Source organism: Plectrocnemia conspersa, unplaced genomic scaffold, assembly GCF_051122295.1.
Source record: "Plectrocnemia conspersa isolate PC_06_02 unplaced genomic scaffold, ASM5112229v1 ptg000010l, whole genome shotgun sequence".
Taxonomy (NCBI): Eukaryota; Metazoa; Arthropoda; class Insecta; order Trichoptera; family Polycentropodidae; genus Plectrocnemia; species Plectrocnemia conspersa.
Window position 1 is genome coordinate 30637625 of NW_028277174.1, and position 17533 is coordinate 30655157.

Here is a 17533-nt window from a genome sequence, read left to right on the forward strand (position 1 = left end):
TAGATCTATTTTTTTCTTTAGTCATAATTTTAAAATATAAAACTACTTTATATGCAATGGTACTAATTTAGCAAAAAAAAATGTATGTATTATAGATGAATTAAGTGAGCCCAAAAATATATTTTTAATTTAAATATTTGTAAAATTTGAGATATATAATAATAATACAAAAGTTTATTCAACTTTTTTAATTCGATGTTTTTGGAACAATTTTATAGATTTTAATCACAAATTTGACTAAAAGTAGGTAATAAAACACCTACTACTAACAAGATAGTATCATATATTGCTATTATTAAATCAGGTTTTTTTAAAGCACATGCCGATTAGGTGACGTTATATTTAAATTTATTTATTTATTTTAAATCTTTCATTGCGCTAGCTTAATGCGTCACAACAGATTAAACACAACTACTAAGTAAGTAGCGGAACACCAGACTGAAATCAAAGTCTAAAAATCAGTGACTATTATAGCCTTCAATAAATGTAATTATGCAAAATTTAGCTTGATTTTATTTTAATTATTTCTCAATAAAATAAGGAAAATCGTGGAACACCTAATCTTTAATAATCAAGTGGATTTATAATTATATTATTATCAACAATTCTGATCTAAAAGCACTAGAGTCCATATGTGATTCAAACTCAGAGCTAGTCATATTAATATTATTAATATAAATTATGAACACATATGTATATAATTTTCTACAATATTTAAAATATCATATGTAAACATATTTTATGCAGTAGAAAACTACTTCGTTAAATATTTTGATGAAAAGTTTGTAGACAAAAAGTCAAATAATAATTCAAACTTTTGCTAACGAAATTTCGATCCATGATTATTTTTTTTTTGAATATATAAAATAATATATCCATAAAATTGCTATGCAGTGACTAAAGTACGTCATGTTTTGACTAAGGATTAAAAAAAATAAAAACTGACATACCTATAATTGAAAGTCTCACAATCGAATCTTCTTTCTTCTGAACATTCTCTTTGGCAATCTTCTAATCTTTCGCATGGAACGACTCTCAGCACAACTCTGTCTTGAACTCTCTTTCCGGCGAGCACTCTTCTATAACAAGCTACAACAAAAAAAACAACAACAATATGAGCAGATTTATAAAAAGCCGGCGCACACCTATCAAACGTCAAAAGCCAGTGATGCGCAAAAATCGATACGTTACAATCGATTTTGTAACGATCGTCGATAAGCGTTACAATTTACCTTTCGCATCCTCGACGATTATTACGGAACTGTACGCGTTCGCGAACAGCAATATATTTAACAGGAACATTATCACAGAAGAGCATTTAATATTACTCATTTTTTTATAAATATCACAATAAATTTTTAAACACTGGTAACTTTTATTATGCAGAATGAAATAGTATAAAATCACACTATTTCGTTCGCGTGCGACTCGCGCGCTCCATTTGGAGGCGAAAACGTTTTCATTTGTGTAAACGATTCATACAACACAGGAACAGAATGTCAACAAAGCCACCCCTTATCGCCGATCCGCATCTCCATTGAAATGCAAAGCTGGAAAAGTCACCGCGGTGCGCATGCGCAGCCGGAAAACTGTTTCGCCATTGTTTGACGTTTGGCGCATGCGCGTTTGCCACCGGTTCGGCGTTGACTGGGATTCTGACGAGCGATCACTCTCCGTTTTATACGCAGATCATTATCGTCTACCTTGATAGGTTTCGTCTAGTTTTTAGATTCGCACGCGTATTAGCGTCGAATTGATTGAAAAAATAGTAGTAATTTTGCGGAAAAACTGTCGAGTTCAGAACTGGAAAAACTACTCCAGGGTTTAAAAACTGCGAAAAGTTACTACAATGACATTATTATTTTTATTTAAACAAATTTTAATTTTCCAGTATGTAAACGGATTTCCTAGTTGTTAAAAAAAGAGGACTATATTTTTTACATAGTAATGCATTGGTGAAGATAATTTGAAGCTTTACTCTATTTTTAAAGACCCCATTGCAATAATATATGAAGTGACAGTTTCATGGACTCGTGTAAATGAAAACAGAAGAACAGATAATTAAGAACATGTTAACTACACTTGTCTACACCACGAAAAATGTATGATTTACATACAGAATGAGAACTACACATGTTCTTGCAATAAATATATTTTTACTTTTGACCAAAAAAATAATAATAATAAAAAATAAAATATATTGCCTTGTTATAAAGTTGTAAAATAACTAAGTAAAATATTAAATAATTTTCAAAGTGTCGCATTGTATTGAAAAAAATATTAAAAATTAATATTTCTTTCATATAGTATCATTTGCTATTTTATATATTTTTTAATTGAGAAATTTATTTTCAAATAACCTACATTTTTTTTAATTATATAAAAATACATATCATATAAACACATTGAATACCAGAACTTATTTATATTTTTATGAGCCAATATTCATACACAGTGTTATTTGAAATGTAATTTTATAATTTATTGTTTTTGTATTCACAATGGTAAAATCAGTAAAACAATAAAATAAAATAAGAATTCATATTTTAAAATATTGAATGGCACTGAGCTACTTTAAAAAGGACATGATCATTTAAGGTTCAAATATTAGCTGCAAAATTCAATGAGGATAAGTTAGGGATTGATGAATGTACGTATAAAAGCCGGCATATGTTGACGGAATGAAATTTATGAAAAAATACTTAAAATGCGCACACGGTATTAAATGAGTTAAAAATCACAATACATACAATTTTATATTTTTTTTACTTAAGCATAGAGATTAATTCGCAAAAATCTAAATTTGTTTACACTACAATTCTCACAATTTGCATGTTATTAGATTGGAGTCTTTACTTTTTAGCAACATTTCATATTCTAATCAAATAATTAAGGCAATAACAACATATTGATGATTATTTTATTTTCGTAACTATGTTAGAAAAAAAAAGTTCACTACTAAAGCGGCTTGCACATACCTAATAATAAATAAAAGTAAAGTATTAAATTCCTAACAAAAAACTATCTTAATCAGAATGTCTTATTTACTCTATATTTCACCGGAGCTTAGGAAAAAAAATTGCCAGCAAATCACCGCCAGCAATTAATCGCTAGCTGTTTACCGCCACGTCAATTGATCGCATAGATAAATGATCACTAGCATATTTTACCGTCTAGATGATATGTATTTTTGCAGAAAACAAATTTAAACATTGTGAAAACTTTACTGCATAAATTTTGCTGACACTTTAAATAAAGCTCCTAAATTGGTTACATAATCAGTGATAATATTTTTTGTAATGAAATATATTTTTATGTAGTTTTTAGATGAATGTAACTTTAGAAACTAATGAAGTCAATTTTTTTCTATATGCAATTGTTTTGTTTTGCAAAAAATATTTTCTTATCTTCAAGTTCTTTATGACAGTCATAACCAAGCTAAAACCTAATAAACAAGCAGTTGCAAACAAAATAATGATTAAAAAAACACATTGTATTTGCCGAAATTCCAGAAATGACTTATTCATATTATGCTGCTGTGGACTTTCTCAATGACTGATATTGAATTTTCCATATCCCTTTCAAGTCTATTGTAATTATTGGAACATAATGCTATAAATGTTTTTTAATATTATATATAACAAATAATTTTATTAACAAGCAATAACGATGATTTAAAAATAAATTGCAAAATAAAATATTGTACATTGCAAAAAACCATATTTATTATCGTAAATCAGGTAAAGAAGAACATATTAATCATTAAATTTTCTATGTATTTGTAAACATACAAAAATTAACAATTATATTTTTTCTGACAAATTTATACTTTTATAAAAAAATATAGTTAGTACGAATATTATTTTTATATTGGGAAAGTATAGTGAATTTATGTTGATATTAAAAGTACTACAGTTTTTATAAACTGTAATATATAAATTTGTTATTATTTAAAAAATGTATATAGTTGCTCATTACGCTTTTTTCTCATATTGTTGATACAACTCGATTTAATTTTTAAGAATAATAAATTTATTTTATGTTTAACAAGATTTAGAAAAAAAATAAAACCTCATTATACTTTAACAAATTTACTATACAGTGTCAGCAAAAAACAACTTAAGTTTATGACAATCCTATAAATTTAAAGCTCTAGTGTTTTACTTTAATATAATATTACAAAAAAAATCTGGTTAATGATATGACAATATGTTTTTTTGCATTCAAAGTTGATGTTAAAAATGATGTTAAATATGCGTATAAGCAATCTTTTATTCTTTTTATTAATACGATCATCATAATTGCATGCATAATAATTACTACATAGATGAGATTATATCAGAGCTATTATGTTGTTATACATAGTTAAGTGCAACAATGGCCGCTAACTATAATAACAACCGGTGACCGATCAAAATTTTCGATAATGCCGTAGTGAATTATTTAAAAAGGTTGAGAGCCTGCGTAATAAAAATACTTCAATGCGTGCATGCAGTCATCGTTAGTGAGGTGATTAAGAGCAATTTACATTTGGGCAATGGAACTAAAACAATGACACTTCCTAGTTGGGCTATATAAAAAACATCGTCATCACTTTTAAATGTACGTACATACATAGGTCACCCTTGAGTTTGGAAAAAAATCGTGTAAACCTATCGAAAAAAAGCGTAAACAATAGATAAAGAAGATCCGCGAGATGTTGAAACGCGAAAAACGCTTCCTATGGCGAAGGTCGGTCTGGAAAATTGCATGGAAAACGTGAACTGAATCTTTATCTGATTGAAAATAATGTTAATAATTATATATGTAATTATAACATGTGTGAAAAACTATGCATATAAATTTAATCGCACACTGAAACGGTATTTCAATGGTAATTTAAATAAAATCCCTATAAAATATATTTTAGTTAATACCATTATAGAAAAGAGTTTTATTTAAATTTAATTGATGCACTTGTAATCTTATGTGTTCTGTTCATACCCCTGAAGGTTGTGATTTATCTTATGAAAGATAAGCAAATCTGATTAGATAACAAAAAATACAGGAAATAAACACACGATCATATGTTTTAACATATTGTAATTAATAATTTAAATAAACATATTGATTTTTCTACAATATCTTTTAAACATATTGTAATGTTATAAAATATTACATACCTCAATATCCTAAACAAAAAATAATAAAATTAATTTTGATCGTATCGAGGTCACATCTTAACCATTAAGCTAAGTTAGTTTTAATTACTTGTTTAAAGCGTAATTAAACATTTTTTTATAGATATTTGTGAAGACACTACTATACAAGCACACGTGACGATAAAAAATTTGGATAGATTAGGACCACATACAAATGTATATGTTAAATAAACCTAAACAAAAAGCACTTAGTGTATTCAAATACAAGTCGGTGTATTATTTAATTCCTAAATGAATGTCGATTTTTGCAAAATTTATTTTTGCGTACTTTTAAATACTTTTTTTAATTTTAAAATATTTTTTTTAACCTAACAGGCCTAAGCCCAATGCGTTACAGTGGGGTAAATGTATAAGTCAATCAGACATATTAATATTTAATAAATTTATATACATCCTCGCGGTTCGCTAGCAAAAAAATATATTACTCAGCTACAGAGTGACCCATAAATCTATTTATTTTGTGGATTCAGCTTTGTGAGCTCAGACTACTAAATGAATATTCATTAAGCTGCATTGGTCGAGTGCAAGTGAATCATTGTTGGAATAATAGTGCAGCATCTAAACTCAAGGCTTCCGAGGACAATGGGCCGCGATAACTATGAACAAATTGCTATTTTTCGCATACATAGCCAAATTTTTACACGATGCAGTCATCGTGTATGTAAAAGCGTGATACAAACGAGCGTCACCGATTAAAATCTTTAAATAAATATGTAAATAAAATTTCATTTTTGCATTGAGATTTGGGTATTGTTTTTAATACGTTTTTATCCCATGGAGATTTATTATAATGGATTGCTGTTATTTTAAGTATTTCCTTGATATTGTTAGACCTAATTTTAATAACCATGAAATAATAAATTACAATAAATAATTTAACCCTATATTTTTATGAAAATTGTAGCAAAAAGCTAATGACATTAGCAATAATGATAATTTAAAAAATTATTTGAAAATTTATTTTTATTTTATTAAAATATTTTTAATATGAAGTATGGTTTATAGTTAATTTAATAAAATAAAACGATGTTTTTAAATCGAAAAATATATTGATGAATTGACTTTACAGTTATAATTTTAACAAATATTTTATACATATTAAAACTTAAATATTATATTTTTTATGAATAATGTTAGTTATATTTAAGTTAAAATATTAATTTAATAATTAAATTTAGTTTCATTATTATTTAACAAAAGTTTTTTCCGAATCACGATGATCGTTGAGAAAACAACGGTAATACATATTTATATATTTTTTACAAGTTTAGATATATTGTGTTAGTTATTTTTAGATAAAGAGAGATCAACTGATTTAGCATTAATAGCTATTTATATATTTACTGATATCGTACATGTTAAAAATCAACGAAGGGTACATTTATGCAAGAGTTTTTTTTATTTTCATTATTTATTGAAAATAAAATTCATTTATACTATAACACAAATCGATTCTCAAATGCTCACGAACTGTACGCAAATATTGTTGTATTTCATAAAAACACACACACTGCGCCGTTTAATATTTTTTTGTTATAAATATTTTCGCCATAAAGATATAATAACTTCATTAGCTGCATTAGTTTTTTGCGATAAGGTCTCGGTTTTTAAGATATAGTCAGTAGAAATATATTATTATTCAATACGATACATAAATATTACAATAAAAAATAATTTTAATTACATTTATAAATGATTATGATACGTTTTTTTGTTGATATGAAAATATGGAAATTTTTATATGAATTAAAAATCCATATTCAATAGACACACCCCCCCCCCTTCCCAATAACATTGTAAATTGGAAACGTGCTATTTGGGTGCGTGTATTTGAGGGATTAGAAAATACTATTTTTTTTGCTGTTTGTGCTTGTTTTTAGTAAGAGTAAAAGTGTTGAAAAATCAAAAATAAAATTAGACAGTTTTTTAAAGAGGACCTCTAATAATCGATGACATATACAAAATCAATTTGTGAATATAAATCTTAGTGGTTAATTGGCTTTTATATATTATAACATTATTTTAAATTAAGTAACGTGTTTTTCTTACGCTCTTTTACTCTCTTTTGATTTATTTAAAACGCAATTAATCGCTGTGAAGTCATGTCTAAATAAAAATAACAACAAATCCACAATAAAAAAAAATCAAGCAAACGTGTATGGGTGCGTTTTCCATGTATTTATGTGGTAATCGAGACACAGACAATACTCGACGCGCCTTGAACGCACGAGATCTAGTTGAAAAATAAAACAATGGTATTCAAATTTTTCGGTCGGACACTTTTCCGATGTGACCTCAAGATATTAACGATATTGTGGTCCGGACCTCGGCAAACAACTGTCAGCGAGCTGAACCTTTGCGCAATGGAACAAAAAAAAACACTTGCGCAAACCACGTTCTAAAATTTACGATTAAAAAATTGTATTAATTAAGAAATTTTTAAGGCATTGTTCAACATTTAGCGCCTGGCTACGATAGCCTTTTTGCTTATCGCTTAATTATATATTTATTTGGGTACAACATTTTTATTTAGAAGCGTATAATATTGACCTTATTTTAAATGCACGCGTGGGATTTGCAATAAACATTTGAGAAACCTCCTTTAAAACATAAATAAATACGCCAATTTACTATTATGATTAATCGCTGTATAATATACTTTCTGAATAAGACCTTCCGTTGAATAAAAATATCATTTCATAGTGTTTATGATAATATCATTTTTCAATCTGTATTTTGATTATGTCAAATTTGATTTTTTATGATTCTTGATTTTCATTTTTGTGAGATTTAAAAAAATGGTCAGTAAAGAAGCGGAAATTGCTTGTAAACGTAATACGTTTGTGAAAAATGTCAATGAATGTAGGATGCAACAATTAAAAAATGTATTGAAAATATTCGTCGACATCCTTCTTTAATTGATAAAGATCGATTAAATCAGAACAACGCACAACAATTTAAGAGCTTGCATATTAGTATGAAGTTAGAAATTCAATAGTTTTTGAATACTCAAAACAAATAAATTAAAAAAGTTTGACAAACAATTGCCGCACGAACTGAATGAAATCCATAAAAATAGTTTTAATAAAGTTGATTCAAACCATAGAAACGGTTTATTTTTTTGCGCATATTTTAATTATTAGAATTGTTGTTAAAAAAATAAAGTTATGGTGGAGAGTTGTTAGAAAATTGAAAAATGCACCAAGAACTGTGACGTCTGGAATCCATTGATATTTGTCATTTTGCCTGGAAAATAATTGCGTTTTATGACATTCAAATTTATTTAAATTTAAATGTCAAAAAACGCAATTATTTTTCTAGCAACAAGAAAGTTTTTCCGGTTTTCTGTTTATTTGGATACATAACATAGGAGAAATAGTAAAAGAATACATAAATTTATTCTAAAATAATAATAAGAAAAGAAAAACATGTATACTATAATTTTTAATGCTTAATAAGCTGCTGTAAAATAATATATTTTCCAGCTAAGAAATATATAAAATAATCAAAACGATATTTTCAAAATAATCATATTTAAAGAATTAGATATTAAAAATCAATTTTAAAGTACATTTTTTTGTAATTAATAAAATAGTGCTATATAAAATTCTATAGAAAAATAATAACTAATATGTAAATTATATATATTATAAAAATATATGGTAGATACCTAATTTATTTTTGTAAAAAGATGTGTTTTTATTATATATTTAATACTTGAAATTTGATTTGTTTCATATCTATCAATGTTTTTATTTTAAATAAAAAATCTCTCACGAGTTAAAAGATATTTTAAATAAATCACTTTTTATGCATTAAATATTAAAAAATAATTTATATCATATAAATAAGTTATTTTCAATTAAAACATATTAATAATATTTATATTTAATTTAACTTTACAAAAAATATTAAAAAACGAAATTAAATAAAATATTGTAAATATTTCCTGGCATTAAAATCTGTATAAACAATTATTTATGACTATTTGAAAAAAAGTAGTTTGAAATAATTTTTAATAAATAACATTATTTAAATTAACTATCAGCAAATAATATATTCGTTGTAATACAATGGAGCACTTTTTGCTACAAAGATAAAATAGTTATTGTTATATTTAGAAATAAATTTAAAATGATCTTTAATAATTTTTAATACAAACTAAATTTTTATTACTTTAAACCAAACAATATGTTATTATATATAATTTTTTTTAAATATATGTAAATTTATATTAATTCTGAATAAAAATCGTTACAAAATATTGCTCAATATTTTTTAACAAGATTATAAATGTTGTTATTGTATATGTTACAGTGAATGTGTACTACCAGTGAAATTATATATTTACTAGCATTTTAGTAAAATCATATCCAAATATATTTTCTTTAGCTAACTATAGTTTTTGAACTAATTCATATTTTTTTATCGAATTTAATATTGTATATGTATTTATATATTTAACATCAGTAAATGTGCATTATCAGTAAAATTATAATTTTACTGACGTTTTAGTAAAATTATATTCCAATACATTTTAAAAAGCAAAACTAAAAAAAATGTAATTAATACCTAACTTAAATAAATTAACAAAGCTTAACTTGACCTAATAAAAATTCTGAATTCAACTATAGTTTTTGCACTTTAATTAGGTTAATTTATTTTGCTTAGGTTTGGGTTTACAATTATATTTTCGCTTGTGCAAATATATATCTACTGCTAATTTTTTTAATAAAACAGTTATTGCAAATAAATTAATACTAGTGAAAATATAACTTCACTGTAAAATACACATTTACTGGAACAATATTTTAATAACATTACATTATAATATTATAATACAACTTATACATTTATGATTGCTTATATGATAAGCAATAATAAAATTTTTGTCTAAGCAAAAATACTAAAAAAAATAATCTAGCATTTCATAAGAAAAATCACAACCAATTCTAAAAAAACGAGACCTTATAAGAAAAAAGCTAATAACAAATTTTAGCAAATTAATCAATTTATCATTAGTAAATTTGTAAATAATGGCAGCCCTTATTCATAATGTACTAAAATATTGAAATAGCAATTCTTCAATTTAAAAAATGCTATATTTATTTAAATAAAACAATTCTAATGAAATTTTGACCTCGCATTGTTCTCCAAGTACTTGCACCAAATCCATCATTAAAAATTACAACTTATCAAAATTATACTACTCACCGCTAAGGTCTTGCTTGATTTCGGTTAAAGTCCCATAGCCTTTTTTCGGTGGACCCTCTGGCCTCGAGCTGTCTCCGTCGTACCTGTTTCCTTTCGATCCACCTCCATTTTTTTCTTTTCCATATCCCCCACCTCCCATATCATCTTCAGGTCTGTTTTCATAAGCAGGGTCGGGTCTTTCATCGTTTTGGTAACCCGGTTTCTTTGTTGAAGTGCCATATGAATCTTGAGGCCTCTTCGAAGTACTAGAATAACCGCTGTCATTATTGACGGGTCTTGTAGTGGATCCTCCATAATTTGGCTTGTACTTATCGCTATCGACGTCATTTGAAGTATACCCAGCGTCGGGCCTATCTTTATCATTGTATGGTCCACTTTGTGAGCTGACGTATTCATATTGATACTTATCTCTATCGTCGTAAGGTTTCCTAGGAGGATCTCTATCATCGTAAGGTCTTCTAGGAGGATCTCTATCATCGTATGGTCTTCTAGGAGGATCTCTATCATCGTATGGTCTTCTAGGAGGATCTCTATCATCGTATGGTATTCTAGGAGGATCTCTATCATCATACGGTATTCTAGGAGGATCTCTATCTTCGTAAGGTCTCCTAGGAGGATCTCTATCATCGTAAGGTTTAGGAGGATCTCTATCATCGTATGGTCTAGGAGGATCTCTATTATCGTAAGGTCTAGGAGGATCTCGATCATCATAAGGCCTCCTAGGAGGATCTTTATCGTCATAAGGTCTCATAGGAGGATACCTATCGCCAGGCCTGCTGTAATATGCTTCTTCTTTATAAGAAGAATCAGATGACGAGCTTGCAGAACTTGAATGATAATAAGATGCACCTCCATAATTTTCATCCGGTCTTGGCCTAGAAGGCCTATCATTATATGTATCACCAGGTCTGTAAGGATTCTCTCCATATCTATCACCAGGTCTATATGTCGGATATTTAGTATCTGTGCCATACGACGGCCTTCCAGAAGTATAATCTGGTCTATCTGAAGGTAAATTAATGGGCTTAGGTCTATTACCATATCCATCGTCTGGTTTTAATGATGGATATCTATCACCTGTGTCATATGGTGGTCTTTCATAAATGTGAACTGCTGGTACATTAGGCTTAGGTCTACCGCCATATCCATTATCTGGTTTTGATGTTGAATATCTGTCATCTGTACCATAAGACGGTCTTCCCGGTGAATAATCTGGCCTATTTGAAGGTAAGTTAGCAGGCTTAGGTCTATCGCCATAACCAACCGTAGGTTTATTTGCTGGATATTTATCATTTAAACCATACGATGGAGTTCCAGGTGTATAATCTGGTCTGTCACCATATCCACCATCTGAAGGTAAGTTTTCAGGCTTAGGTCTATACGAAGGTCTGTCGTTGTATCCATCATATCTATCCATCGGTCTTTGTGGATGTCTGTTAGAACCATATCTCGTACCATAATCAGGGCTTAAATTGTCATACCCATTTCCTCTATATCCATCGTCTGGTCTATAAGGTCTGCTATGATTCCTGTTGAAGCCTGTGCCTCCATAATTCATACTACCGCTACCATGAGACACGGCTATTTCTTGTCCATAAACATGAGCTATATCACTATACATATTCACATGTCCACCTTGCCCATATTGATTCATATTTGGTCTGTAAGAATCTTCTCTATCGTGATACAAAGGCCTCTCTGGACCAATCGGTCTATCATAATAACTATAAGGCCTGTAATCATCATAACCCGCACCATAGCCCATATTGTGTCTATCGTGTGGCCTGTAAGATTCTCGATCGTAATCAGCTGGCCTCCTATATGGTCGATCGTTTTCATATGGTCTTTGGGGATAAGGGTACCTCTCTCCAAATCTGCTTGGGTATTCAATGTCCGCACCGTTGTCAGTATACGGATTACCAGGTCTTTTCCAATGAAGTTTATCTTCCTGGTATCTATTTGTGTTTTCGTACTCATAATATTTGTCTTGGCCGCGATGTGGATCTGGTTTAGATCCATAATGACTCGTTTGGTGAGTGTTGCTGTTGTAAGATCCAGAAGAGCTCGAACTGGAAGAGTAAGATCCGCTGTTGTTATTTCCTTTGTAGTTTGAGGAACTGCTGCTTGAGCCATAAGAATTGCTGCTTCCACCATAGTTCGAACCATATTGCGGTTTATTAGTAGAAGGTCTACTGTAATTGGGCTTTTCATTGTATGCAGGAGGTCTTCCACTGGCTCCGTACTGATTGTCGTTTTGGGGTCTGTCTGTAGGACTGCCTAAAATTGGGTCTTGTTCTGGCCTAGGTTTGACCAAAGGATCTCTAACTTCATCTGAGTCTTCGCAGTCTGTTATTTTAGCAAAAATGTCAAAATCTGGATCGGCGATTGCTCCCAAGATTTTAACATCTTTTGAGTTTGTTACTTCTCGAGCGCTCAGCTCACAGGTGCCATTGCCTTTTGCGCTGATTCTGAAAATATAAATTATTTGCTTAATTTTTATTCAAGATTTCAAAAATAATAATTTTAGAATGATGTTAAAAATAGACAGATGCCCTAATATATTAAATAAAATTACATAAAGGAATAATATTTTTAAATATATAAAGATAAGCTTTGAGAAAAAGAAGAGAAGAATAATATTTTAGAGATTAATTTTACTATAGCAATCAATCGCCATGAACAGCTTCAAATATTATGTAATAATAAAAACTGTGCTTTTTCTAGAATAATAATAATTTTAATTATAATTTACACTTATCAAGAGCAATCAAAAGCTTTAGAAATATCTTAAGTGCATTGTTTTAATAAGCAGCTTTCTTTCAAAACATTAGAATATTATTTTTTCGTATCGGTAGTAAGCTTATAGATTGATAACCAAACTAAAGGGAATCGTAAGGTCTGTATCCTGTTTATGAATAACTACAATATAACATAAGCTTGCTTCCACTTGATCGAAAAGTAAAGTGTGTGTGTTTTTTTTGTGTGTCGGCAAATAATCCGATAGAAAATTAAAGATGGACAAGCGATAAATATAAAATATTCAAAAATTAATTGATGGCAATTGTTTTCTGAAAATTATTAAATATTAAACGTTATATTATACATACCCAAAGCTAAAAGAGTGACACCTATCCTCGTCAACTGTGCATTCATTTTCGCATTTGTCAAAAGCAGAAGTATCTATTCTTCTTGTTGCGTCCGAAACTGGCAATCGTTCACCAAGAGCCACTCTCTCGAAACATACTGAAATTTTGTAAGTGGATAAAACAATTACCTACTTTATCATCAAACAAAAATAATAAAAATGTATGTACCTTTTTTCTTCTGAACCAATTGGCTGTCGATGGTGATGCCTTTGGAAAATGCAATCAAATAAATCACACAAAAAAACACTATTATAGTTTTGGAACACATTTTGTTTAAAATGTCATTGTTTATTCTAAAAAAAAACACAGCACTAAATATTAATTAAATGTTAATTTTTGCCAATAGGTGGCAGCACTAGTTTACGCGGTTTTTATTCGAAAGGCGCCATTTTGTATTTATATATTTAACTAACAATTAAAATTGGTTCAACTTTTTATGTTTATTATTATTATTATGATATGCAAATGCGTTTCTTTTTAGTTAGAAAAAATCACGGACTGACGTTGCGTGTATTGGCAGATGGACCCGCGTGTTACCATATCCCAAAGCAGAATGACCAGTCTGAAGAAGAGTCATAAAAAATGTAGGAAACGCCAGCAAATAAAAAAGAACAACGTCTGGTGCGAGGAAGATGGAAGAGGTTTGTGTGCGAAACGGAAAACAGGTGTAAGTATTATACGTATGATATACTTATAACGACATGGTACTCGGATTAATTCGAATCTAACAGACACGTACAGAATGACCGATAAATATATAGCATTAGAGATTTCGAAGTCCAGGTGGAATAAGATAAACCAAAATTTTCTTCTATGTTCTCCTACTTAAATAAAAAAAAATATTTTATTTGCTATTTACTGTAGAATCAGTAGGTTTAAAGATCTGCTTTAAACCAAACGAATGTTATAAAAAAAGGGGACATAAATATGTTTTTTATTAGTTTACCAATGATTGGTACTTCATAAAGCAGTTACCTCTGTGGAGTAGAATGACACAGGATACACAGACGTTTTGGATTTAGCTGCGGTTTTTTTATACCAGCAACTAATCCGTTTATAAAAATTGGGAAATTAATCATTTTTTTTACGGAATATGCGCTTCTTAAAATATGCATAAAAATTCAGATATAATAACTCGTTTAAATATTTTTCTCATATATTTACCACTTATTTCTTGAATACTAATTCAATTATAGTTGAACGTTTCATTTATCAAAACTATCAGTGAAGAAATATATTTTTGAGTATCACTTTGCAGACAAACCACTAAGCATTTGACGCAAGTTTTGGTCAAATATTTTGTTAGTTTCAAATTTAATTAGTTATAAGTGTTATTTATATACTTAGACCTGAGGAGCTTATAAAATTATTTTTTATTTATTAATTTTATAAATTTGTATTTTTCCTAATTCTATAATTTTATTTCATGCAAAAATTAGTAGGTCTTATAATTCTTGTACTTTAATTTTATTTATTTTAATTTTTTGCCTTTTATTTAAACTTATAAAAAAATGTACGTTTATATAAATTAATTAAATGTAACTAACGTTTAATTCTTAGTTAATTTATTGACTTTGCATTTTCTTATTCTAAGCAAAATCCTTACTGCGACGCTTTTAGTGAAATTTGTAGAAATTGTCTAATGGTAGATTTTTAGAGACTTAAAATTTGACAGTTTGTTTTATATTTTCAATATAATTCCTACTTGTCAAGATTACTATTTCTTGTTCTATTACTATTTGGTATTTGTTATACTACTACTTAGTATTAAAAAATCGTAAGTGGTCTACCTAGTGGGAAACTTTAATTATTGTTAAAAATAACAGCCACCCCTTTCCAAAACATATTCTTTGGGTAGTGATTATGTTAAATATGTAACACAAACTTTATACAATATTACATATAATTAGGATATATTTTAACCCATTGACTGCTAGTATAGTAAGAATCCAATTAAATAAAGAGAGACTATTTGCAATTTTCCATGGAAACTTGTATCGATATAATTATGATATGAAAATTTGAAATATTTTATTCATAGACTAATATTTACCAAAAAAATGCTGATATTTTTTGTAGAACGAAAATATAAAAAAATCACCTATAAGTATTTATTTTTTGTGGATGCGTCTAAGAAGCGATGCAATTGGCTCGCAAACATCCTCATCTGCGATTCGCTAGCGCTGTCTCGAATTATGTATATAAAATATGTGACACTGGAGTCACACCAGTAGAGATGAGCAAAAAAATATTAGTGGATCGTCCAGACAGAAAATATATCATGACTGCTCTACCGAAATCGTAGCCAACAATAATACAACTCGACACGCCAGCGAAGATTAAATTCTAAGACCTGGAATTTCATCTCCACCGCCTGATAGCGGCATCTAAATTTGTCAATATATATGTGGTAATTTATATATGTTTACATTTAACCCATTATCAGTCATGCCCGAGTTAATTTTTTTTATGAATTTTCTTCTCAAAAATTTATCGAGAAAATTAATTTATCCTGATATGGCTAAAAATTAAATTCATGCGAATATTTTTTAATGTTTTACAACGGCTGCATATTTATATACCACTGCATAGGAAAGGGTGAGTCCGTGCAAGAAGTCCATTATGACTTTGCTCATAGCAGTTATTTTAAGACATGTTCTTATTTAATTTTCTTTAATAATTCAAAGTTCTGAAAATATATTTACACATTAAACGTGTGTTCTTTATTATATCAATTGTCTATTTTCTGTTGTTACGGTACATTTAGTTAATAATATTCCGAGTGCTTATGTTTTTTGGGGTATGGTGTATTATTAAAAAACTCCCATAGTAAATTGATGACGGTCTTTGACCGTAGAAGCCGCTGGGTCTGCGGGGCGGAGTATGGTGCAGAGGGGGGAGGGAAATGCGTCATCTTACGCCGCAGAATAAAAAATAAATTAGAATTTTGAGAAACGTACAGTCAACATATGGGAAAGATTTTTTGACTACTGTATTAAAATTTTTATATTTTTTTATTTGTAACGATTAGAAATACTTTACATTTTATTTTTATTTTGAATTTTCAATATAATATTTTTTATATGATTATACTAGTATCTAAAATATATTTCATACTTAATTAAAGATTGGAAACACTTTTCATTTTTGTTTAGATGTATTCTAAACAATAAATAATACTTAGAATAAATAAAGTTTATGCTTTAATACTAAACAAGTATTTTCCAATAAATGGTTTGCAATCAATCGCTTCCTTCCGCACCATAAAAAGCCATCCAATTGTGTATAAATTTGCATTGTCCTGTCAAGAATTTGAAACAATCACTAGTGCGAAAAGGACAATGCAACATCGATTGCCTGTTAAGCAAAAGGGACAGAATAATTTACCCATAATCTTACAACTTAAACGGCGTAAACCACATTAAGAATTTCCAAATATGCAATTTTTTATACTTGCAAAAAATACACATCCTAGTATAGATTGTATATTATCAGAGTGACCTCACCATCTACATATAAATAAAACTTGTAGCCGTGTATGAATCGGAACCGTTGGCACTTTTTTTATATTGATATCAAAATTAACGGTATTGTGTCGCTAAAAAAAGAATGTATGTCAATAGGGATTGAGTATAGCCTTTAGTCATATGCGAAATTAATGACATATCAAAGATTGTTGTTATTAGTTAACCCACTTTGGATTCTTGATCTAAAATGCTACTATGTCAATTTTTTGCATGCACATCATGGTTTGGGGTCAATTTTTCTAGTCAGTGCGAATGAATTTATTTTATTAAACACAAGAGATTAACTTTTTAGAAAATTAATTACTATAGTGTTTTTTTACTTAAGCTTTAAAAGCTAAGTATTTTTTTAAATTATTTACGTGAATATTAATATATCTGTATATTTATTCACAGCCTTGATTTTATATAAATATATGTTATTTAAAATTGCATTAACTAATTAAGC

General features: G+C 28.5%; 1 protein-coding gene across 5 annotated transcripts in view; it reads right to left on the reverse strand.

Annotated features, from left to right (window-relative positions):
- Positions 1-14245, reverse strand: part of LOC148231346 (uncharacterized) — a 31124-nt gene extending 16879 nt beyond the window's left edge. For 2 of the 5 annotated variants that reach the window (XM_088196022.1, XM_088196019.1), the window contains exons 1-5: positions 14061-14110; positions 13730-13854; positions 13523-13658; positions 10416-12883; positions 951-1089 (exon numbers count right to left, since the gene is read on the reverse strand). In XM_088196022.1, the coding sequence (XP_088052148.1) occupies positions 951-1089; positions 10416-12883; positions 13523-13658; positions 13730-13854; positions 14061-14101 (2909 nt within the window). In that variant the 5' untranslated portion in view covers positions 14102-14110. Of the gene's footprint in view, positions 1-950; positions 1090-1232; positions 1453-10415; positions 12884-13522; positions 13659-13729; positions 13855-14060 lie in introns of those variants that run through there. The other 3 variants (XM_088196021.1, XM_088196020.1, XM_088196024.1) reach the window with 3 other exon arrangements.
- Positions 14246-17533: the final 3288 nt, after the last annotated feature.